The sequence below is a fragment of the Onychomys torridus genome, chromosome 4 (genome assembly GCF_903995425.1).
Source record: "Onychomys torridus chromosome 4, mOncTor1.1, whole genome shotgun sequence".
NCBI lineage: Eukaryota > Metazoa > Chordata > Mammalia > Rodentia > Cricetidae > Onychomys > Onychomys torridus.
The window spans coordinates 107,342,733-107,361,659 of NC_050446.1; the positions used below are offsets into that span (position 1 = coordinate 107,342,733).

Below are 18,927 nucleotides of genomic sequence, written 5' to 3' on the forward strand. Positions count from 1 at the left end.
ATGTAAAATAAATAACTTAATTAAAAAAATTTGCCTGGTGATGGTGGTGCATGCCTTTAATCCCAGTACTCAGAGGCAGGTGAATCTCTTTGAGTTTGAGGCCAGCTTGGTCTACAGAGTGAATTCCAGGACAACCAGGGCTATACAGTGAAATCCTATCTCAAAAAACTAGAAAAAAACCAAGCCAAACCAAACCAAACCCAACAAACAAAAAAAACCCTCAAAACATTTTAAATAGCTACCTTCTTGACGAATGTGTAAGTATATATAAACAGTAACACTGTGATACTAAAAACATTATTAAACTTACACAAAAATACAAAGTGAATGGAACATTAAGCCCATTTCAAGAAAGGAAGCCATTGCTTACTCAAAACCAATGGATTTATCTCAACTGTGATTACTGAATCATGACACTGTAGCCCTAGCTGTACAAGTGTTTGTCAAGACAAAACTACTAATTTCCATCTTCTCTGAAGCCAGTCATCACTTAGGAAAGAATTTTATAGAATTTAGAATTTTATTTTATTTTATTTAATTTATTTATTTATTTATTTTTGGTTTTTCAAGACAGGATTTCTCTGTGTAGCTTTGTGCCTTTCCTGGAACTCACTCTGTAGCCCAGGCTGGCCTCGAACTCACAGAGATCCTCCTAGCTCTGCCTTCCAAGTACTGGGATTAAAGGCGTGCACCACAACCGCCCAGCTGAATTTTAATATTTTTAATAAGTACATTTCAAACTCATTGTAGCTCTTGAAATAGATCACATGTAACATGGAAATATATGTTACCATGTTTTAACAGCATTCAGACTTTTTTTCTCTTATGGTTTATGGACTGAACCAGGCCCTGGCACACTAGACAAACACACTCTACCACTGAACTACATCCTCAGCCATTATTGTTTTTATAAAACCACTTTAGCAGGGGTGGGTAGTGGTGGGCAATGAGAAGAAAGTATAATGACATTTATGTAAGAAGATACCACAAAGCATCATTCTGTATGCCAGCTGTGGTGGTTTGAAAGAAATGGCCCCCAAAGGGAGGGGCACTATTAGGAAGCATGGCTTTGTTGGAGGAAGTGTGCCAGTGTGGAGGTGGGCTTTGAGGTCTTATATATGTTCAAGCCACACCCAGTATCTCAGACCACTTCCTGTTGTCTGCAGATCAAGATGTAAGAACTCTTGGCTCCTTCTCTAGCATCATGTCTGCCTGCATGCTGCCTTGCTCCCCACCATGACAATAATGGACTAAACCTCTGAACTATAAGGGAGCCACCCCAATGAAATGTCTTCCTTTATGAGAGTTGCCGTGGTCATGGTTCTCTTCACAACAATAGAAACTCTAAGACACCAGCCTAAAAATTGCAAAAATACTGTAATTAGGTATGGTTGACATATGAAGAGTTTTGTATACCTGATATACAAATCTGGATGGATTTGCGGATACCAATGTGAAATCATTGCTGTTAATGCCATATACATGTATGAAACCTCTCAGAGTTTCCTTGTTCCTTCCTTCTTACTGTTCCCTTCAGTGTAAGAAGAGTTAATTTTCTTAGTAAACTACTCTTTGTTGTGGTGACTTCCAGGACTCACTTATCTCACATACTGGATCTCTGTATCCTTTGGCCATCACCGATTTCCTTCTTATTCCAGATCACACTGCCATTTCTACTTTCCACTGCAGTGAAATTGATGTTTTAGATCCACAACATTTGTCTCTTGGTTGTTTTTGAGATGGTGTTTCTCTGTGCAACAACCCTAGCTGTTGTGGAACTCACTATGTCAACTAGGCTGTCCTCGAACTCACAGAGATCTGCCTGTCTCTCCTGCCTGAGTGCTGAGATTAAAGGTGTGCATCACTATGCTTGACCTAACATTTGTCTTTTTTTTTGTCGGAGCTGAGGACCGAACCCAGGGCCTTGAGCTTGCTAGGCAAGCACTCTACCATTGAGCTAAATCCCCAGCCCTAACATTTGTCTTTTTAATGCATAGCATGATTATTAGCAACAGGGTAACCATGGAAACATTGCAGAATATTTCTAAAATGTTATCTTTGGGGATAACTGGAGAATTGGCTCAGCAGTTAAGACCGTTTGCTGCACCCACATGGTAGCTCACAATCACTTGTAACCATTTCCATGGGCTCTGATGCCCTCTTCTGACCTCTGTGGGCACCACCCTTGCACATGGTGTACACACACAAATGCAGTCAAAACACCCATATACATAAAATATTTAAAAAAACTAATCTAAAAAATGCTATCTTCACAACATTCCTATCTTTCAAAAACTGGTTATACTATAACTATTTCACAATCACTTGTTCCTTCAAGGAGAGGCAAGTGTGTATGCAGATTTGGAAGCATGTGGTGGCTTACAAGAGATGCTAAGTAGGGGATACTTATTTTTGAAAAACAAAACCTCACAAAACCACTTAATGGCTTTGCCTACATGAAGCCAGTGAGTCTTACGGTGGGATCAAACTTTTATGATCATTCTCCATTTATTTATGAAGTATTGTAAAGATCCTGGAATATTTTAAGAGTCTTGCCTTGAAAGAAATCAACTATACAGCTCATGTGTAAGTATTACTAGAAGTTCTTTGCTGTGGTAGTTTACTGATAAATAACTCAGTGAACAAGTTTTATCTGCAGCATTCCTATTAACTGTCGACGGAGCCATTTTATCTGCTCCAAAGTGGCACTGGTAGCAGCTTTGGCATACACCCTGTCCACATAAAGTCATTTATTTGTATTGCCAAGACTTATAAATCTGCTTTTCTCAAATGCAGACTTTCTTAGGATTGTGTTTGTCTGGTATATATTTGCAGACCTACAGGAAGTAGACTTGACTGAGCACTCTTTTCTCTCAGAACTTTCTGGACCACTTCCTGTTACCACTGGCTGCCCATGTGACATGCTGGGCTGCCATCTTTCTGTTCTTCTCCTGTAAGGAGTCCATGCTTTTCTTCCTCTCATCTTCAAGATGTTATCAATGGTTGGGTTTACCAAGATTCAATGATTTATTGATTTTTCCTGCCTAAGACCCATGACCCATGGATTTAAGCATTTTTATGATTCATGGGAAACTTTTAAAACTTAAAACTCTTTTGAATGCTTCATTCTCTCCAATTATTTCCTCTAGAACTCCCAATAGACACAGGTTGGGCCTTGCTAGTCTATTTAAGTCATATTTATGCCATTTGGATTTTCTTTGATGGCATTAATAATTTGGTGGTTAATGCACCGAAACAATTAAAAATTTTATTTTGTGTCGGGTTCTCACTATGTAGCCCTATAGACCTCAATCTTGCAGTAATTCAACTCTCTACCTAGCAATTTAACACCCCTACGCTACACATTTTATTGTCAGAATTTCTATTTTAATCCTTTCAACAATTCATGTTCTATTTTGCTATCCTTTTTACTTTTAAATTTACTTACTAGTTGTAATCGTACTCACTTGATAGTTTCTTAGTATTTTAACATCTAAAATTATTAATGGCCCACCAAGTCACATGGCTGTGATTTTCCGTGGGAACGTGAATTGTTTTCCATATGAAGTATGTGGGTAGCTTCCTCTTAAGTATTTCCCTAGCTGCAGTTGTTAGGGCTTCATGGGTCTTGTGGCCCAAACCAGCTTTCCTTTAGATTCCCTTATTGGTTAAGACATTCAGGTTATCCCAGTCTGCACCAAGCATGCACCCTGCCTCTGATTCCACAAGAGAGACTTTCTGTTTTCCCATAGATGGCATTGCAAGGTGGTATAGCTTCCTCTCTGCTGGCCAGGTGCCCTGTAGTTTTCCTATTTTGTTTTGAGCAGAGAAGATGGCCCTCATGAGTTCCTACCTTTTGCTGGTTGCTTCTGTCTGGCTTATTGCTTTATGTGAACAGTAGAACTGTATGCCTTATGCTTATATATAGAAATTAAAACCCCAGCCCCAGCCAGGTGTGGTGGCACACATCTGTAACTCCAGCACTTGCAGGCAGAGGCAGGCAGATCTCAGTGAGTTTGAGCCCAGCCGTTCTACAGAGTGAGTTCAAGGTCAGCCAGAGCTACATAGCGGCCTGTCTCAAAACAAATGATTACCTTACCTTGGAGGAGGTGGGAATGGGGGTTGGGTGGGTGGGAGGAGGGAGAACAGGATAATCTATGGTTGATATGTAAAATGAATAGAAAATCTCTTAATAATAAATAAATAAATAAATAAATAAATAAATAAATAAATAAAGCCAAGGCAGCTATGACATGAAACAAAAACAAACAAACAAAAACCAAAACAAAAAACCCCCAAAACCAAATAATTAAACCAATCAACCCAACATGCAAAACAACAAACACCAGTCCCAAGCCGTGAGAACCCAATTCCTGTGTGGCTGTGGCTTCTTTTTATGAACATTTTTGTTGGTTACAATCTAGTGTTTTACACAGCATTCAGGATTGGGGTGCTCATTAGACTCAATGCCATGTTGCTGGAAACTGAAGCTCACCATTCAACAGTGATAATGGGGACAACAGTTTGTTTAGAAAACAATAAAGAGCTTCCCTGTACAAAGAAGAAAAAGTCGACCTCAAAGAACTCATCTACTGTTCTCATATCAATGAGGAAAGGAAACCCAGGGCCTCTTGGGCCCAACACTATTAGGAATGCAGCTCTACTCACTCTCCAGGACTCTTCCTTTCCTCCCCCTGTCCCTGTCCCTCTCTCACATAACCTCTCACCTTCCTTTCTGCATTTCTTCCTTGTAGGAACACTACTGTATCACCATTACTGTATAGTGAATCTAGTGTCTTGAGACCTTTGGTAGACAGTGTCCATTCAATAATATACAAGGACAGTCTTAGTGGTTGTGCGTGTAAGTTACAGTCAAGACACCAGGCAGCAGAAGTGAAGAGGACACAGGTCACTTTCAACACGTCATCCCTTTGTCAAACACTAGAGCATGGACAGGAAGGGGCTGCCTTCATTTGGTTTTTTGGTGTGCTGGCTACACTCTATTTGGAGACTATGAAAACTAACTTTCTTTGTGAAATAACTATGTATATTTTATAAAGCTCTATTTGCCATGTCCAATTACTCTTTCCCCCTGAAGCTCCGAGTGTCATTAGACTAATCAATCCTCGTTACAGCTACTTGTGTTACAGAAGTCACCTGAGATCATACCCTATCATCACAACAAAAGACCAAACAAACCAATACTAGAAACTCAGTGACAAACAGCACCTTGGACCCTTGCTTCTCAGGTACACCTCATTCACCATTCTATCTTTGCAAGTCCTTTTCTGCCTCTAGTATGGTCAAAAGCTACTTGCATTTTCTCTCAAGGCCAGGTGCCCCAGTAAAGAATAGTTAAGAAAAGTCAACAAACCATAAAGCGACACAGTGACTGCCTTGTTTCTTTCAACTTTAACACCCTTTGGCACTATCACAAGGGTGGCACTCACCCAATAAAGCAAACAGAGATGGGAGCAGACTGACCAGCACCGAGCAGGTGAATGGAGGTAAATAAAAGTGACTACTCCCTGTAAGCCCAGGAACAAAGAACTAGAAACAAAGAATAACTACACTTCCAAACAGCTCTCTGATGGTGTAGGAGTCCTGAGGCTCCAAAGCAGACCCTAACAGAAATGTTGTTGTGATATACATGTTCAATCTTGCTGACCTGCTCATATTTACACCACTGGTCTGTGAGCACGTATGTACCAAGCACCAAACTACATTCTTCAAATGTCTCATTGTATTCAATACTCCCAACAAACTCAAGAAGAGGTATACCCTCCCTTTACAGCTTAGGAAACTAAGGCTCAGAGCTATAAAAACTCCACTCAAGGAGGCCAGTGCATGTGATGGGGGTTAAGGTTCAACTCATTATTGTCTTGTGACAAAACCCATTACTCAGAGCCCACCTTTGACCCATGAACCTGGCTGCTGGTTATGCAATTGTGTCCAATCCCAGACCCTCCTTGTGAGGGTCTGCTGCAAGGGGTTCTTTTGCCCTTTCAAGTTACTTACCTAAATAATTTGAGATAATCTGCAAGTTTAGGGATATCGGTGATGTCCTCCTAAGGAGAGATATAGGAATTAGTAGCAGGAACTTCACAGATGGCACTGCTAGGCCACACCTGTGTCACCCAGCATGGCAATCACTTGCCACAGAGACTTTACAATCTGAATTAATTAACATGAAAGAAAATGAGAGACTGAATGCCTTAGTTACATGAACCACAGGAGTTATCTAGGGGATGGGAGGGGTGGACGCTGAATGAGGCACATTCAGCGGCTCCTGGGTAGGTGACAAGGTCCTGTTTCCCAATTCTGGACGGTGACTTGGTTGGCCATATTAATTTGTTAATATGTACATTTGTATGTTTTTTTTTTTTAAAACTTTGCTTTGTGAGGATAAGAATGTGAAAAGAAGTAAAAAAAAAATCAACTCATACTTTTTATACCTATACATAATTCAAGTTAAAAATTTGAGTTTGGAATGAAGACTTATGTATGAACAGCTCTTTTGTAATTTTTAAGTTCAAGTGGGCTACTACGGTCACATCCAGGTCACTGATTAGACTTGAAAGGAACCTGGTTCAAAGTTCATTCTGAGGTGGCGGTGGATGGCTGGCGGCAGTACATAAAACTCCTGAGGGAAGGAGGGAATTTCTCATTTGTTCAAGCAGGATTAACTTCCTGTTATATACTCAGTGGAGATGGCAGGCAAAAAGCTCCAGTTTCTGCTTGGGCAGGCATCGGCATTGTGTGGTAAGCATTTGCTCTCCCGTGGAACCAACACCCCATTTTAAGGCAGTTCCTGATAAGAGAACTCCCAATGACAGCCTAAGAATGCAGCGACTCATTCTTAGTGTTCATTTAGATCACAGTCTCAGCAGACCCTCTTGCTTGGATTCAATGTGATTAAACCAGTAATTAATTATTCCCTTGGTTGAAGAAGTTAAAACAAAAGAGCAGTGCTCAGGGGAAGAATCAAACCAGAGGGACATTCCGGTTACAAGGCTGTCGTCATTGGACCACCTGTCGGGAGAGCGGCCAGGTTGCTCACTAGTTTTCTTTCTTAGGTGTGACTGGAGGGTTTTAGTTTCTGAAATCAAAATTGTTTAGAAGTGTTTGGTTATGTCCTAGATCAGTGGTTCTCAACCTTCCTAATACTGCAGTCAATACTACAGCATTAACACATTAACATACTTTTAATACAGTTCCTCATGTTGTGGTGACCCTAACCATGAAATTATTTCCATTGCTACTTCATAACTGTAGTCTTGTTATCGTTATGAATTGTAATGAAATATCCGATATACAGGAGATCAGATAAGTGATCCCTATGAAAGGGTCATTCAACGCCCAAGGGGTCACGACTCACAGGTTGAGGACTGCTGTCCTAGATACAGGTCTTACTCTTGTCAGTCTTACTCAGTGACAACATGTGACCAGGCACCAAGGCCTCTTCCTTCACCCTCAGGGGTGCCCCATGCCATAGCTCTACAGCTCTTTCTAGACTTAAAGGATCAATGGCAGGTTCCATGCTAGTGTTTGGGGGCCATTGAAATTTCCCCACACACTGTGCCAACTGATCTCCAGGAAGAAATGCCGTATCAAAACTTTCATTGGTGGTGGTGAAATTATCTTACAGCCCCTTGCAGGGCTAATCTGAGAAAAGCCAGTTCGTGCTAAATTTAAGCTTGTCACAGGAGCACATACTTTTTTTTTTTTTTGAAGAAATGTTCGTTTAGCCCCAATCTGCATTTGTGAGAACAAATTCTGAGTTAACAGAAACATTCATACCAAAGTGCTGTCGGCCTTCCCACCTTCGAGGGTCACTTCCAAACTAGACAGCGCCGCCTCCACTTCATCAACCTCAGACTTGCTTGCAAAGTCCTGTATTTCAGCACACAGTGACAGTTTGCTGATGTGATACTAAAACATAAACAGAGGTTTTGTTTGTATTTTGTTAAGTTACATTAATGTGTGTTTTTGAGGCAGGATCTTGCTAAATTGTTCAGGCTAGTCTCAAACACTCTAGGTAGCCTAAGCTGCCCTTGTACTTATGATCCACCTGCCTCAGTCTCCTACATGCAGGCATCACAGGTGTGCTCTACCTCACCTGGCTCAAGAGGGAGGTTTTAGAAATGTTACTGCCACAAGTGGATCATTAGCCATGTTTTCTTCTTGGGGGAGAATTTCCCTGGAATCCTGAACATCTTTGGGAAGGAGGTCTGTCTATGCAGGAAAATGACATCCAATTGGACTAATTTTGACATTTACAGTTAGTTGGGGTCAAACTTAGTTCTGCCTTGTCTCTGTGCATGTGAGAGGCAAGTGATGGGAATTGCAGAATAGATGCCTTATATAGTGTATGTACACTTGTAGATTGTGAGGAGCATATTACATTGAAAATTACTCTCTTAATTTTCATTTCTTTCATCCAAGAAACAAACAGAATGCTCTTACCAGAACAAGCTGAAATTGTGTTCCCCCACCCACCTCGAAAAGCTGCAGACACCCTCACAACCTGTAGTGCTGCGAAGATCAACATTTCCTCTTCTGTGCAGTCGATTTCCTCCAAGAGAACAGCCCACCTGGCTTGCTCATAGAGTTGGTTTATTCGGACAGCGTCATACTAGAGAAAGAAACAAATGTATATGTGTGTGGTCATTTATTTCTAGTCCATAGTTCAAAAGTTCTTGGATTACTGGGACCATTCTCTGTGAATGACATGGTCTAGAGTCTAGCTCAGGCAACTGCAAGGAGACCACTACCTTCCTGTCCCCCTGCTCCTTTGATGTCTGAGGTTAGAAGGAACTTCCCCTAAATATCTCCTAGAGCTTCTTCAAGCAGCCTAAGTGCCAAACATGCTATGTGAAAGGTATTAGTCACACAGTCCTGCATGCCATATAATTCTATGCATTACTTTTTCTTTCTTTCTTTTCTCTCTCTCCCTCCCTCCCTCCCTCCCTCCCTCCCTCCCTCCCTCCCTCCCTCCCTCTCTTCCTTCCTTCCCTTCCCTTCTCTTCTCTCCTTTTCTTTTTTTTTGGCAGGGTCTCATGTGGCTCAGGCTGTCCTGGAACTTGCCATGTAGCTGAGGATGACCCTGAACTTCTGATCCTCCTGCTTCCATCTCCCAAGTGTGAGAGCTAAGATTACAGACATGTGCCACCACATACAGTTTCATGTAGTGCTGGTGATCGACCTCAGAGCCAGGTGAGCACTCTAGCCAAGGAACTAAGTCCTCAGCCAGAATAGGCAAATCCAAAAAAGAAATTAGTTTATTGTTTTTGCCTGGGGCTGGAAGGATTGAAGGGCAATCATAATGCTTGTTAATGTGGTCCAAGAATGTTTTATGGGGTCATGGAATGTTTTGAAAATAGATGCAGTTATGGTTGAACAATTCTGTGAATACATAAAAAACATTGAACCATGAGTATTATGTAGGTGAATGTGTGATCTTTAAATGAGTAGACAAAGCCTTCTGTTTCCCTTCCTTTTCCCCCTTCCTTCCTTCCCCTCTTCCTCCTGTTTTTGGTATTGGGATTGAACCTAGAACCTGGAGCATGCAAAGCACATGGTCTTCTACTCAACCTTACTCCCTGGCCTGGGGAGGAGTTTCTACATAAGACAAGATGCCTAAAAGTTATGATGTATAAAGTAGAATGACAACATAAAGTTAAACATTTACAGTGAAAATACATTTAAAAGGTCATACATTTATAAAGTAAAGACTGAAAGAACATATTTCAATAAATAGAAGAGACAATATCCATTAATAGAAACCATTCCCATGAATGAATATAAAAATCAGATAATCTAAAAGGATGTAGAGCAAAAAGAAACAGGTGTTTCACAGAGAAAACCAAATGGCCATTTAAACACTGGGAAAGATGCCCAACCTTGTAAAAAATTAGAGAATTCAAACTATAACAAGACCACAGAATTCCTGTTCCATCAGACTAGCCTGTTAGGTATTGCTGGTATCTGATGCTGTGGGATGAGGGGCAGCTGGTACTCTTTACACATATGGTTCTTATAGGAATGCTACCTAGACTTATAGGAATGCTACCCTGTACCTCTTGCACTTGGACGAATGTCTAGACAGAAATGCAGGCACTCACCAGACACTCTCGTGGGAATGTTTGCCACACTTGGGTCCCAACAATATGGGTTAACCTATGATTATATTTCAGTTGATAAAAGGGCAAATTGGACTTTATATACTAATGTGAAAGACAGCTCCAATAGGTAAAAAGCTGCAAGCTCAGAGCATGTAAAATCTCCTATTTATACGGGAAATATAAGGCCCAGGAAACCCAGTAAATAAAGGCTAGTAAACATGGGAAAAATCTGCAAGGATGATTAGTCATGAAGTTGTGGCTGCCTTTAAGAGAAAGGCCATTTAGCAAAAGATGATTTTTCTTTGTTGTTTTGGAATGAGTTTACTGGGTATATTTGTTGTGCATATTTAGGGTTTGCAACATGAAACAATAATATAATATAGAATGTAAAATGGTTTTATTCATGAAAAGAGCAGCTAACTCATGAAAATCATAAGTTAAGAAAAACTTGTAATATATACATGTCTTCAGCCCGTGGTCATCATGACCTTCATGAGCACTCTAGAATTATTCATCCTGAGTGTCTCCCTATTGTCTATCTACCTGACTGGTGCTGCCCTTGTTAATACTATAGCATGGTGTGTCCACAATTTTTACTCCTATTTTTTCTTTTTTTGGAGTTTACGTACAAGTGTCTGCTTTATCTTACTTGACATAGGTATCCTCTGGAGGACACATCTGTGTTGCGGCAAATGGCAAGATCTCTTTTCAAGTCATTCATATATATGCATACAAAACTTCACAGAATCTATCCATTCAGGTTAAACACTATTTTTATTCTAAATAATCCCTCTTAAGATTGATTTTAAAAATAACCTCAACTGTGGTAGAATATGTCTAACAAAATTAATCTTGACCTTTAAAAAATGTACAGTGTAGTAGCACAGGTACATCACAATGTTGTGCAACCACCCACCTTCCAAACTCTAGTCTATTAAATCATAGTTTCTATGATAGAGTTTGTTCTTTTTTAGGAAGTGATTTCTAATTTCTTTGTGTGTGTGTCAATTTGGTATGTGCTTGTGTGCTGTATGGACATGTGTTTGTGTAGGTGTGTGAAAGAAGACCAGAAGAGTGTGTTGATATCCTCTTCTATGACCCTCTGCCTATTACTTTGCAGCAAGGCCTCTCTCTGAACATGGAGTTCATGGTTTTTCCACTTGGTTGGCATCCAGAAAGCCCCATTGTCTGCCTGTATCTGCCCATCTCAGTGCCAGAGTTACAGGCACATATGAGACTGTGCACATATGAGAGTTAGCTACTTGGCTGCTGGGATCTGAACTCAGGTCCTCACGGTTGTGCAGCAAGCACTCTTAACCACTGAGCCATTTCTCCAGGCCCACCTGAATTTCTTTTGCAATGAGAATATATTATACTATATGCTTTGAAAAAAATAAAATGAATAAAGAAAATATGAAGAAAGAATGGAAAATACCCAGAGCACCTCAATAGACTCATCATGAATTGATTAACACTGTCTTATTTTTCCTTTTGCATTAATCTTACACCTGTGAAGAAAAGAGGTGATAGGGAATGTCTAAATGGGAAGCAAGCCCAAACCAGCAAACATCTCTGATAATGGTAAATGGGAAAGATGACATGTTGTGTTGACATGTTCTTTCTCTACATGTAACCTCATGTCTTAAATGTGATGATGTGCTGAGACCTTCAGGACAGTTTGCCTCTGTTCTGTGATCAACAAAAGCATCTCAAAGAGCTGGTTTTGGAGCCCCCCAACCCTGCCCATCCCTCCAGAGAGAGAAACAAACACACTTAAGAATAAGTGCTACATCACCATTCACAACAGGCCTGAGCAGACATAATCCAAGTGCCCTCACTGAGCTGGAAAATGGAGAAATAAACTGCACTATTTCCTTACAACAGGAACCTTTTAGCAATAAGAGCCTTGTGAACATGCCTGGTGAGCCTGACATGACTGATGTCCATCTGCATGGCATTTCTAGATAGGGCAAAACCTTGGACAGAAGGCAGAGCAGGCTGGGTTAGGACCAGTATCTGACCAAAAATAGACTTAGGGAGCTGTGTGATGGATTATGATGATGGCTGCATATACATTTACCCAAACAAAAGAACCATTGTATTGTGCACTTACTACACACACACACACACACACACACACACACACACACACGTTTTTAATTTACTTTTTGTTGTTTTCTGGAAAGAGTCTCATTTGGCCTCCCAGTCCCAGGTTGGCCTCCAAATTGTTATACAATCCAGGCTTGAACTCTTGATCCCACTGCCTCAGCTTCTTGAGTGCTGGAATTACAGGTGTGTGCCATGATGCCTGACTTCCAGTGAAAGAGTTTTATGGTGCATCAATTATAGTTCAGTGCAGACTTGACAACTAAAAGAGATTCACAGTATGCATGAGTCCAGGTGTGGTGGCACATGCTTATCATCTCAGATACAGGGGAGCCTGAGGCAGGAGGATCATTCAGGAGTTATAGCCAGTCTCCTCTAAAAAACAAACAAAACTGCTAGATGGTTGTGGCACACACCTTTAATCCCAGAACTCAGGAGGTGGAGGCAGGCAAATCTGAGTTTGAGGCCAGCCTGGTCTACAGAGCAAGTTCCAGGATAGCCAGGGCTACAGAGAAACCCTGTCTTGAAAACCACCAACCAACCAACTAACTAACCAACCAACCAAACAAACAAACAAAATCAAAACCATGCAGCCACTACTACACCACACACACACACATTATAGGCAAAATCTAAATAGTGATACAGTCACTGATTCTTTTTTTTTTTTGAGCTGAGGATTGAACCCAGGGCCTTGTGCTTGCTATGCTAAATAGCAAAATCTGAGCTAAATCCCCAACCCCAGTCACTGATTCTTACATTTGACTAATGAACTGTCAAATTAGATGTCTGTCAGCCCCTCAGTACTAGTATATCCAGGTACTAATACCACAGGAACTCAATGGGTCACTCAGCAAGTCCTCAGAGTACTCAATAAAGATTTTAAAAATATAATAAAAGCTCTCACACCTGACCATCTTCACATGGTCCATAAACCAAATAAAACAATGGTGTGTAAAATACATTAAACTACAGTCACCCACAGTTACAAGTTAACAGTAAGAGATCAATAGGATCTAGAATAAGATGCTCAGTAGGACCTGGAATAAGATGTTCAATAGGATCTGGAATAAGATGCTCAATAGGATCTGGAATAAGATGCTCAATAGGATCTGGAATAAGGGCTCAATGCTGGCCAATCCTTGTCCCCAGAGCTATCCGGGGACTCTATTGGTCCTGCTTGGCTTTGGGTTTCCCCCTCAGAGGCTGGTTTTCCCAGGGCAGTGATGAGGCATTGTCTGCAGGTTGCTAACAGGTATCCTATAGGTTTCTGTTTTTGAGAACACTTTCATTTGCTCTCCATTGATTTAGGAACAAGTATTTCCTAAGTGGATATGTTGGCTAGTTTCAGGTCAACTTGACATGAGCTAAAGTCACCAGAGGTGGGGGGAATCTTCAATTAAGAAAATTCCCTTATTGGACTGTTGGCAAGCCAGTAGGGCATTTTCGTAATTAGTGATTGATGGGGGAGGGCCCAGTGAATTGTGGGTGGTAGCACCCCTGGGCTACCAACCTTGGTGGTTCTTTTCTGGGTTTTGTAAGAAAACAGGCTTAGTAAGCCACGAGGAGCAAGCCAGTGAGCAGCAACTCCACCTGGCTTCTGGGTCATCTCCTGCCTCCATGTTCTTGCCCTGTATGGGTTCTTGTCCTGACTTCTTTAGATGAACAGTGATGTTGAAGAATAATCCAAATAAACCCTTTCCCTCCCAAGTTGCTTTTGGTCATGGTGTTTCATCACAACAATAGTAACCCCAGGACACTGGGGATGGGCTACTCACTTTAATGCTTAGGCTTGGGTTTTCTGTCTCCTGGCTGACTTAAGCTAGAATCCCACATCATGGAGGACATGGATTCTGCTGTTTGTTATACACATCCCTGTTTCTGTCTGTCTCATTAGTTCAGTGACTCTCTTTTCCACATGCCAACCACGACACAACAGCAATAAGCCTGCATCACCCTTTCCATGTTCTCAAGAAAGCTAACTGCTTACATCTGACCACAGGTTCTCTGTCTGCTGGATATGGATGTCAGTATCCTGGGGTCCTCCAATGTGTTTATTGCTTACAAAACTTGAAAATACTGTGGACTGTCAGAGTTAGAAAAAGGTTTATTTCCTTAGTTCACATGTTTTAAACATATTTAAAAGGGGCATAAGTATTCACAACAAACCAAGTGAGCTGACTCATTCTTTTTTAACAACAATGTGGCACGGATGCACTATAATATAGTCAAGCAATTCTCTACTGATGGACATTTAGGTGGTTTCCAATCTTTTATTAAAACCATTCGTGCAGTAATAACCTATAGTAGTGATGTATAAAGTTACGTAAGTGCCACTATGCTATAAAGAGTAGATTTGTAGGTCAAAGTAGAGTTGCAGTTCTGGTGGATATTGCCACGTTGCTTTCCACAGAGGCTCGATTATTTTGTGTTTTGACTTACAATCACTGTGTAGCACCTATCCTGGGCTTTATTATTTATTCAATTAATTAAGAAATACACGTATTACTATGTCCAAGTTGAAAAAGATTTTGCTCACTATAGTTCATTTTATGTGGTAGACTTATATACTCTAGTTCATTGGCTTTAATGCCTGATGGTTTTAGATTCCCTGCATGCAACTTAGTTCTTGGCTAATAATTGTTGCTTGATAAATATGTGAATAAATGAGCAGATGGAGAAACATTTGCATGGATAAAATGGGGCCAGAATACTGACTTAGCAATTAAAAATGTTTAAATTAAATATTTTCTCTTAATATTTATCTAGTTTGTGAACAATTTCAGGTAGGTTATTAGAATTGAAAGCACAGAACAACACATTTTAGCTGGGAACTAAATGAGGAAAGACTCAAGTTGAACCAAGGATAAAGCTTAGAAATGAAATCACAAAATCCCCATCAACAGTTGTGAGAAATCTTCTTTTGGGCTGTTGGTCAGGGTAGTCCAAGAGACCCATAAAGTATTATAGTCTACAGATGTCACCCTTGGTTGCCTCCCAGAAATTGAAGGTAAGTCCTTTTGGTGAGTCTCAGGACTCGGAGGCTTATGAGCTAGGTCTGACCTGAAAACCTCCCTCCTGGGGTATAGTACCAGAAGGTGCTATGCAAAATGCCAAGGAAGAAAAGCAATTAAAACTCCTACCTAGCTGTGACATCTATGAACCACAACAAGGACCACCAGCATGGCAAGATATTCCTAGGGGTGCAGTGGCGGCACTCATATCTTGGCAGTAACCAACTGTTTTCTAATTAGACTCGAGTCTCACTTAATAGGAGAAAAATCATGCCTGGTACTGGAAACCTGGGAGAACCTGCTACTGTCACTTTCCTAAACTAGTGTAACCCCTTATTTCATTCTAAATAGCCCTATACCACAGGGAAGTGTGGCTCTCATTCCTCATCAAAGAAGATTCTTTTTGCCACAAACAGAGTCTACAACTGGTCAAAATGCAGAGAACTGACTGTGGGGTGCCAGACCCCACTGACACATCTACAACACAGCGCCTACTCCTAAGACGCAGAATGTTCTGGAAGAAGGAGTGGGAGATAGTAAGAGCCAGATGACCAGAAAGTCTGCTATGAGACTGTGTCTTCCAGATATGACAGAGAAGATATACCCGTCAAATTTCAATAATATAGCTGCCCAAATAAGACCTGAACAATTCTAATAACAGTTGACATCTCAACGTGGATGGGTGAAGTCTCATGGTGCCCCATCCATAGTTAATGAGCAACAACAATGGATGACTGCTGAGAGAGAGAATTAGTCTTCCCCAGGGATGGATGACTGATCAGTTATCCAATACCCAGTGGTCTGCCCTACACACACACACACACACACACACACACACACACACGCACACACGCACACACACCACAAATGGACTCAGCAGATTGACTTATATATTTATTAATATATATGTAACAATAATAGTGAAAAGAAGAGGCCACGAGTTTACGAGGGAGTGGGGAGAGATCATGGAAGGGGATGGAGGAAGGAGAAGGGGCTGAATAATATGATATTTTATTTTATTTGGTTTTTCAAGATATGGTTTCTCCGTGTAGTTTTGGTGCCTGTCCTGGATCTTGCTTTGTAGCCCAGGCTGGCCTGGAACTCACAGAGATCCGCCTGGCTCTACCTCCCAAGTGCTGGGACTAAAGGCATGAGCCACCACCTTCCAGCATAATATGATATTTTAATTAAAAAAAATTTTAAAAGAAAAAAAATTTTACCTTAAGCTAAAATACAACTTTTTTATTTTTTGTATGTCAGAAATATTTTTGCAATGTATAAAGCACTTTTAAAACAACAAAAAATGAGATTACAGAAAATGTATAGGTTTGTACTAGTAGACAATGCAAAAAAAAAAAAAAAGAAGCCATAAACAATGTTCATTAAACAAAACAAAACTTAAACAAAAATAAAAGCAAAACGAAACAGTTGCTTAGGAGAGTGACATGTTCACGATCCCCCAATCCTTTACTAAGAAGCCAGAATTTCCTGTTTTGCCACAGTTCACTGGGAGCCATGCATTCCAGATACAGGACAGACCCATGAGCTTTAACCTGGGTCCAAACCAAGGACTAGGCAGAGTTTTTCCATAGAAATGACAGGGCTGGGGCTGGGGGAGGTGGCTCGGTCTGTAAAGTGCTTGCTGAGCCAGCATGAGGGCCTGAGTTTGGCTCTCCAGCACCCAGCATGAGTGGGTGGTCCTTTCTGTAATCTTCGTGATGGGGAAGAGTAGACAGGAGGTCCCAGAGGCTTGCTGCCAGACAGTCTAGCTAAATTTGGTGAGCTTAGTGTTCCAGTTAGAGACCTTGTCTCAAAAATAAGGTGGAGAGTGGTTTAGGATAATATCTGGTGTTGACTTTGGCCTTTATATTCGCGTGCGCGCACATACACACACACCACACACACATATGTGCACATGCAAGCATACATACACACACCTAAAAAGAAATAAAAAAAGTGTAAGGTGGTTTTTGGGTTATTTTTATTTGTTTGTTTTTTTGGAAGAAATTAAGTAGGGAAGCTAGGGAACTGAGATGGGCCTTTGAAAGACAGACAGATATCAACCAGGAAGGCAGAGATGCTGTTGCAGGCGGAAGAGTGGAGAGAAGGGTCGAAGTAAGCTCCTCACACAAATGCTCAGAGGGAAGTGAACACGAGCAGCAGGCACAGACCCTGAGAGAGGCTGATGCAGCAAGGTTGCCCGGCCACCCAGAGAATACACTGTTTCATTTTCTCTCTTTCTTTTCTTTCTTTCTTTCTTTCTTTCTTTCTTTCTTTCTTTCTTTCTTTCTTTCTTTCTTTCTTTCTTTCTTTCTTTCTTTCTTTCTTCCTTTCCTGGAACTCACTCTGTAGCTCAGGCGGGCCTCCAACTCACAGAGATCCACCTGCCTCTGCCTCCCGAGTGCTGGGATTAAAGGCGTGCGCCACCACCGCCCGGCTCATTTTATATTCTCTACAAGGGGCCATTTAGCTGCTGATGCTCAACTTCACAAAATGGCTGACTAGAAGCAGGAAAGCCGTGGACGTCCAAAGGACCCATCTTACCCCTCATTAATAAACTTTGGGTGGAGATTTGCCCTAAAATTGGAGTTGGTGATAGCAGGGCTCTTTATTTAGACAGATGATCGATCCATTTTCCCTTAAGGACATTTTAACACTGCAATTGGGAGTCTTGTATGGATCACCTTGTGGTCCTGGCTTGCTCCTAAGAACATGTCCTCAACCTGGTTCTGATACCTCCTCTCCTTCCTAAGGCATGCCAGATTCTAGCTATGTGGGCCCCTCGCTCATGTCTTCTTGTTCTTGCGAATGTAGAGAGGCAGTGTACACCATGCTGGGAACAGAGACGCCAGGCAACTCCTGCTAAGCCTGCTTAGGCTGCCCTAGGGAGGCGAGGTGAAAGTTCAGAAGCAGGTACACCTGTGTCAGTCTACCCCGCAGAGATGAGGCGGTCACACAAATCAGCCCTGACCTTGATCACCAAACGGAAAGTATAGAACTTCCATGCACACACATCACAAAAGGAAAACAAAATGAAACAAAGGAACAATTTCTTACTTTAGGATTCAAGTCAAAGAAGGTGTAGTATTTAAATCTTAACAGCAGTTGCTCATCCTCCTGAATGTTTTGTTCCATGAGGGATCTCGAGGAATCCAGCCAACTAGGAAACAACAGGTTGGGATTTAACACCAGTCCACTCCTTGAACGTACCCACCACACTGTGTTACGTATTTCACATTACGCAAGTCCAAGAACACAGGCAGGGAAAACAACATCAACAAAACCAGTGAGCACATAATAGCTCATATTTGCACTCTACCTTACCAGTGTCCCCCCCCTCCTCCACAACAGGGTCTCTCTGTGTAACAGCCCTAGCTGTCCTGGATCTCACTTTGTAGCACAGGCTAGCCTTGAATTCACAGAGATCCGCCTGCCTCTGCCTCCCGAGTTCTAGGATTAAAGGCGTGTGCCACTATGCCTGGCTATGTTACAATTTTTTAAGATAAAATATTCTGATTGACGTATGAAAGTAAAGGAACTGTGAGGGTTATTCATTAGTATTCCCTCCCTCCCTCCCTCCTTCCCTTCCTTCCTTCTTTCCTTCCTTTCTGAATCTACTATGTAGTCCAAGCTGGCTTTGAACCTGTGATCCTCTCCTCAGTTCCCTGAGTGCTGGGATTATA

General features: G+C 41.4%; 1 protein-coding gene across 2 annotated transcripts in view; it reads right to left on the reverse strand.

The window, feature by feature from the left end:
- Positions 1 to 18,927, reverse strand: part of Fermt1 (fermitin family member 1) — a 42,624-nt gene that overhangs the window by 11,856 nt on the left and 11,841 nt on the right. For both annotated transcript variants that reach the window (XM_036186667.1, XM_036186666.1), the window contains exons 6-9: positions 18,302 to 18,404; positions 8,528 to 8,635; positions 7,801 to 7,932; positions 6,019 to 6,068 (exon numbers count right to left, since the gene is read on the reverse strand). In XM_036186667.1, the coding sequence (XP_036042560.1) occupies positions 6,019 to 6,068; positions 7,801 to 7,932; positions 8,528 to 8,635; positions 18,302 to 18,404 (393 nt within the window). The remainder of the gene's footprint in view (positions 1 to 6,018; positions 6,069 to 7,800; positions 7,933 to 8,527; positions 8,636 to 18,301; positions 18,405 to 18,927) is intronic.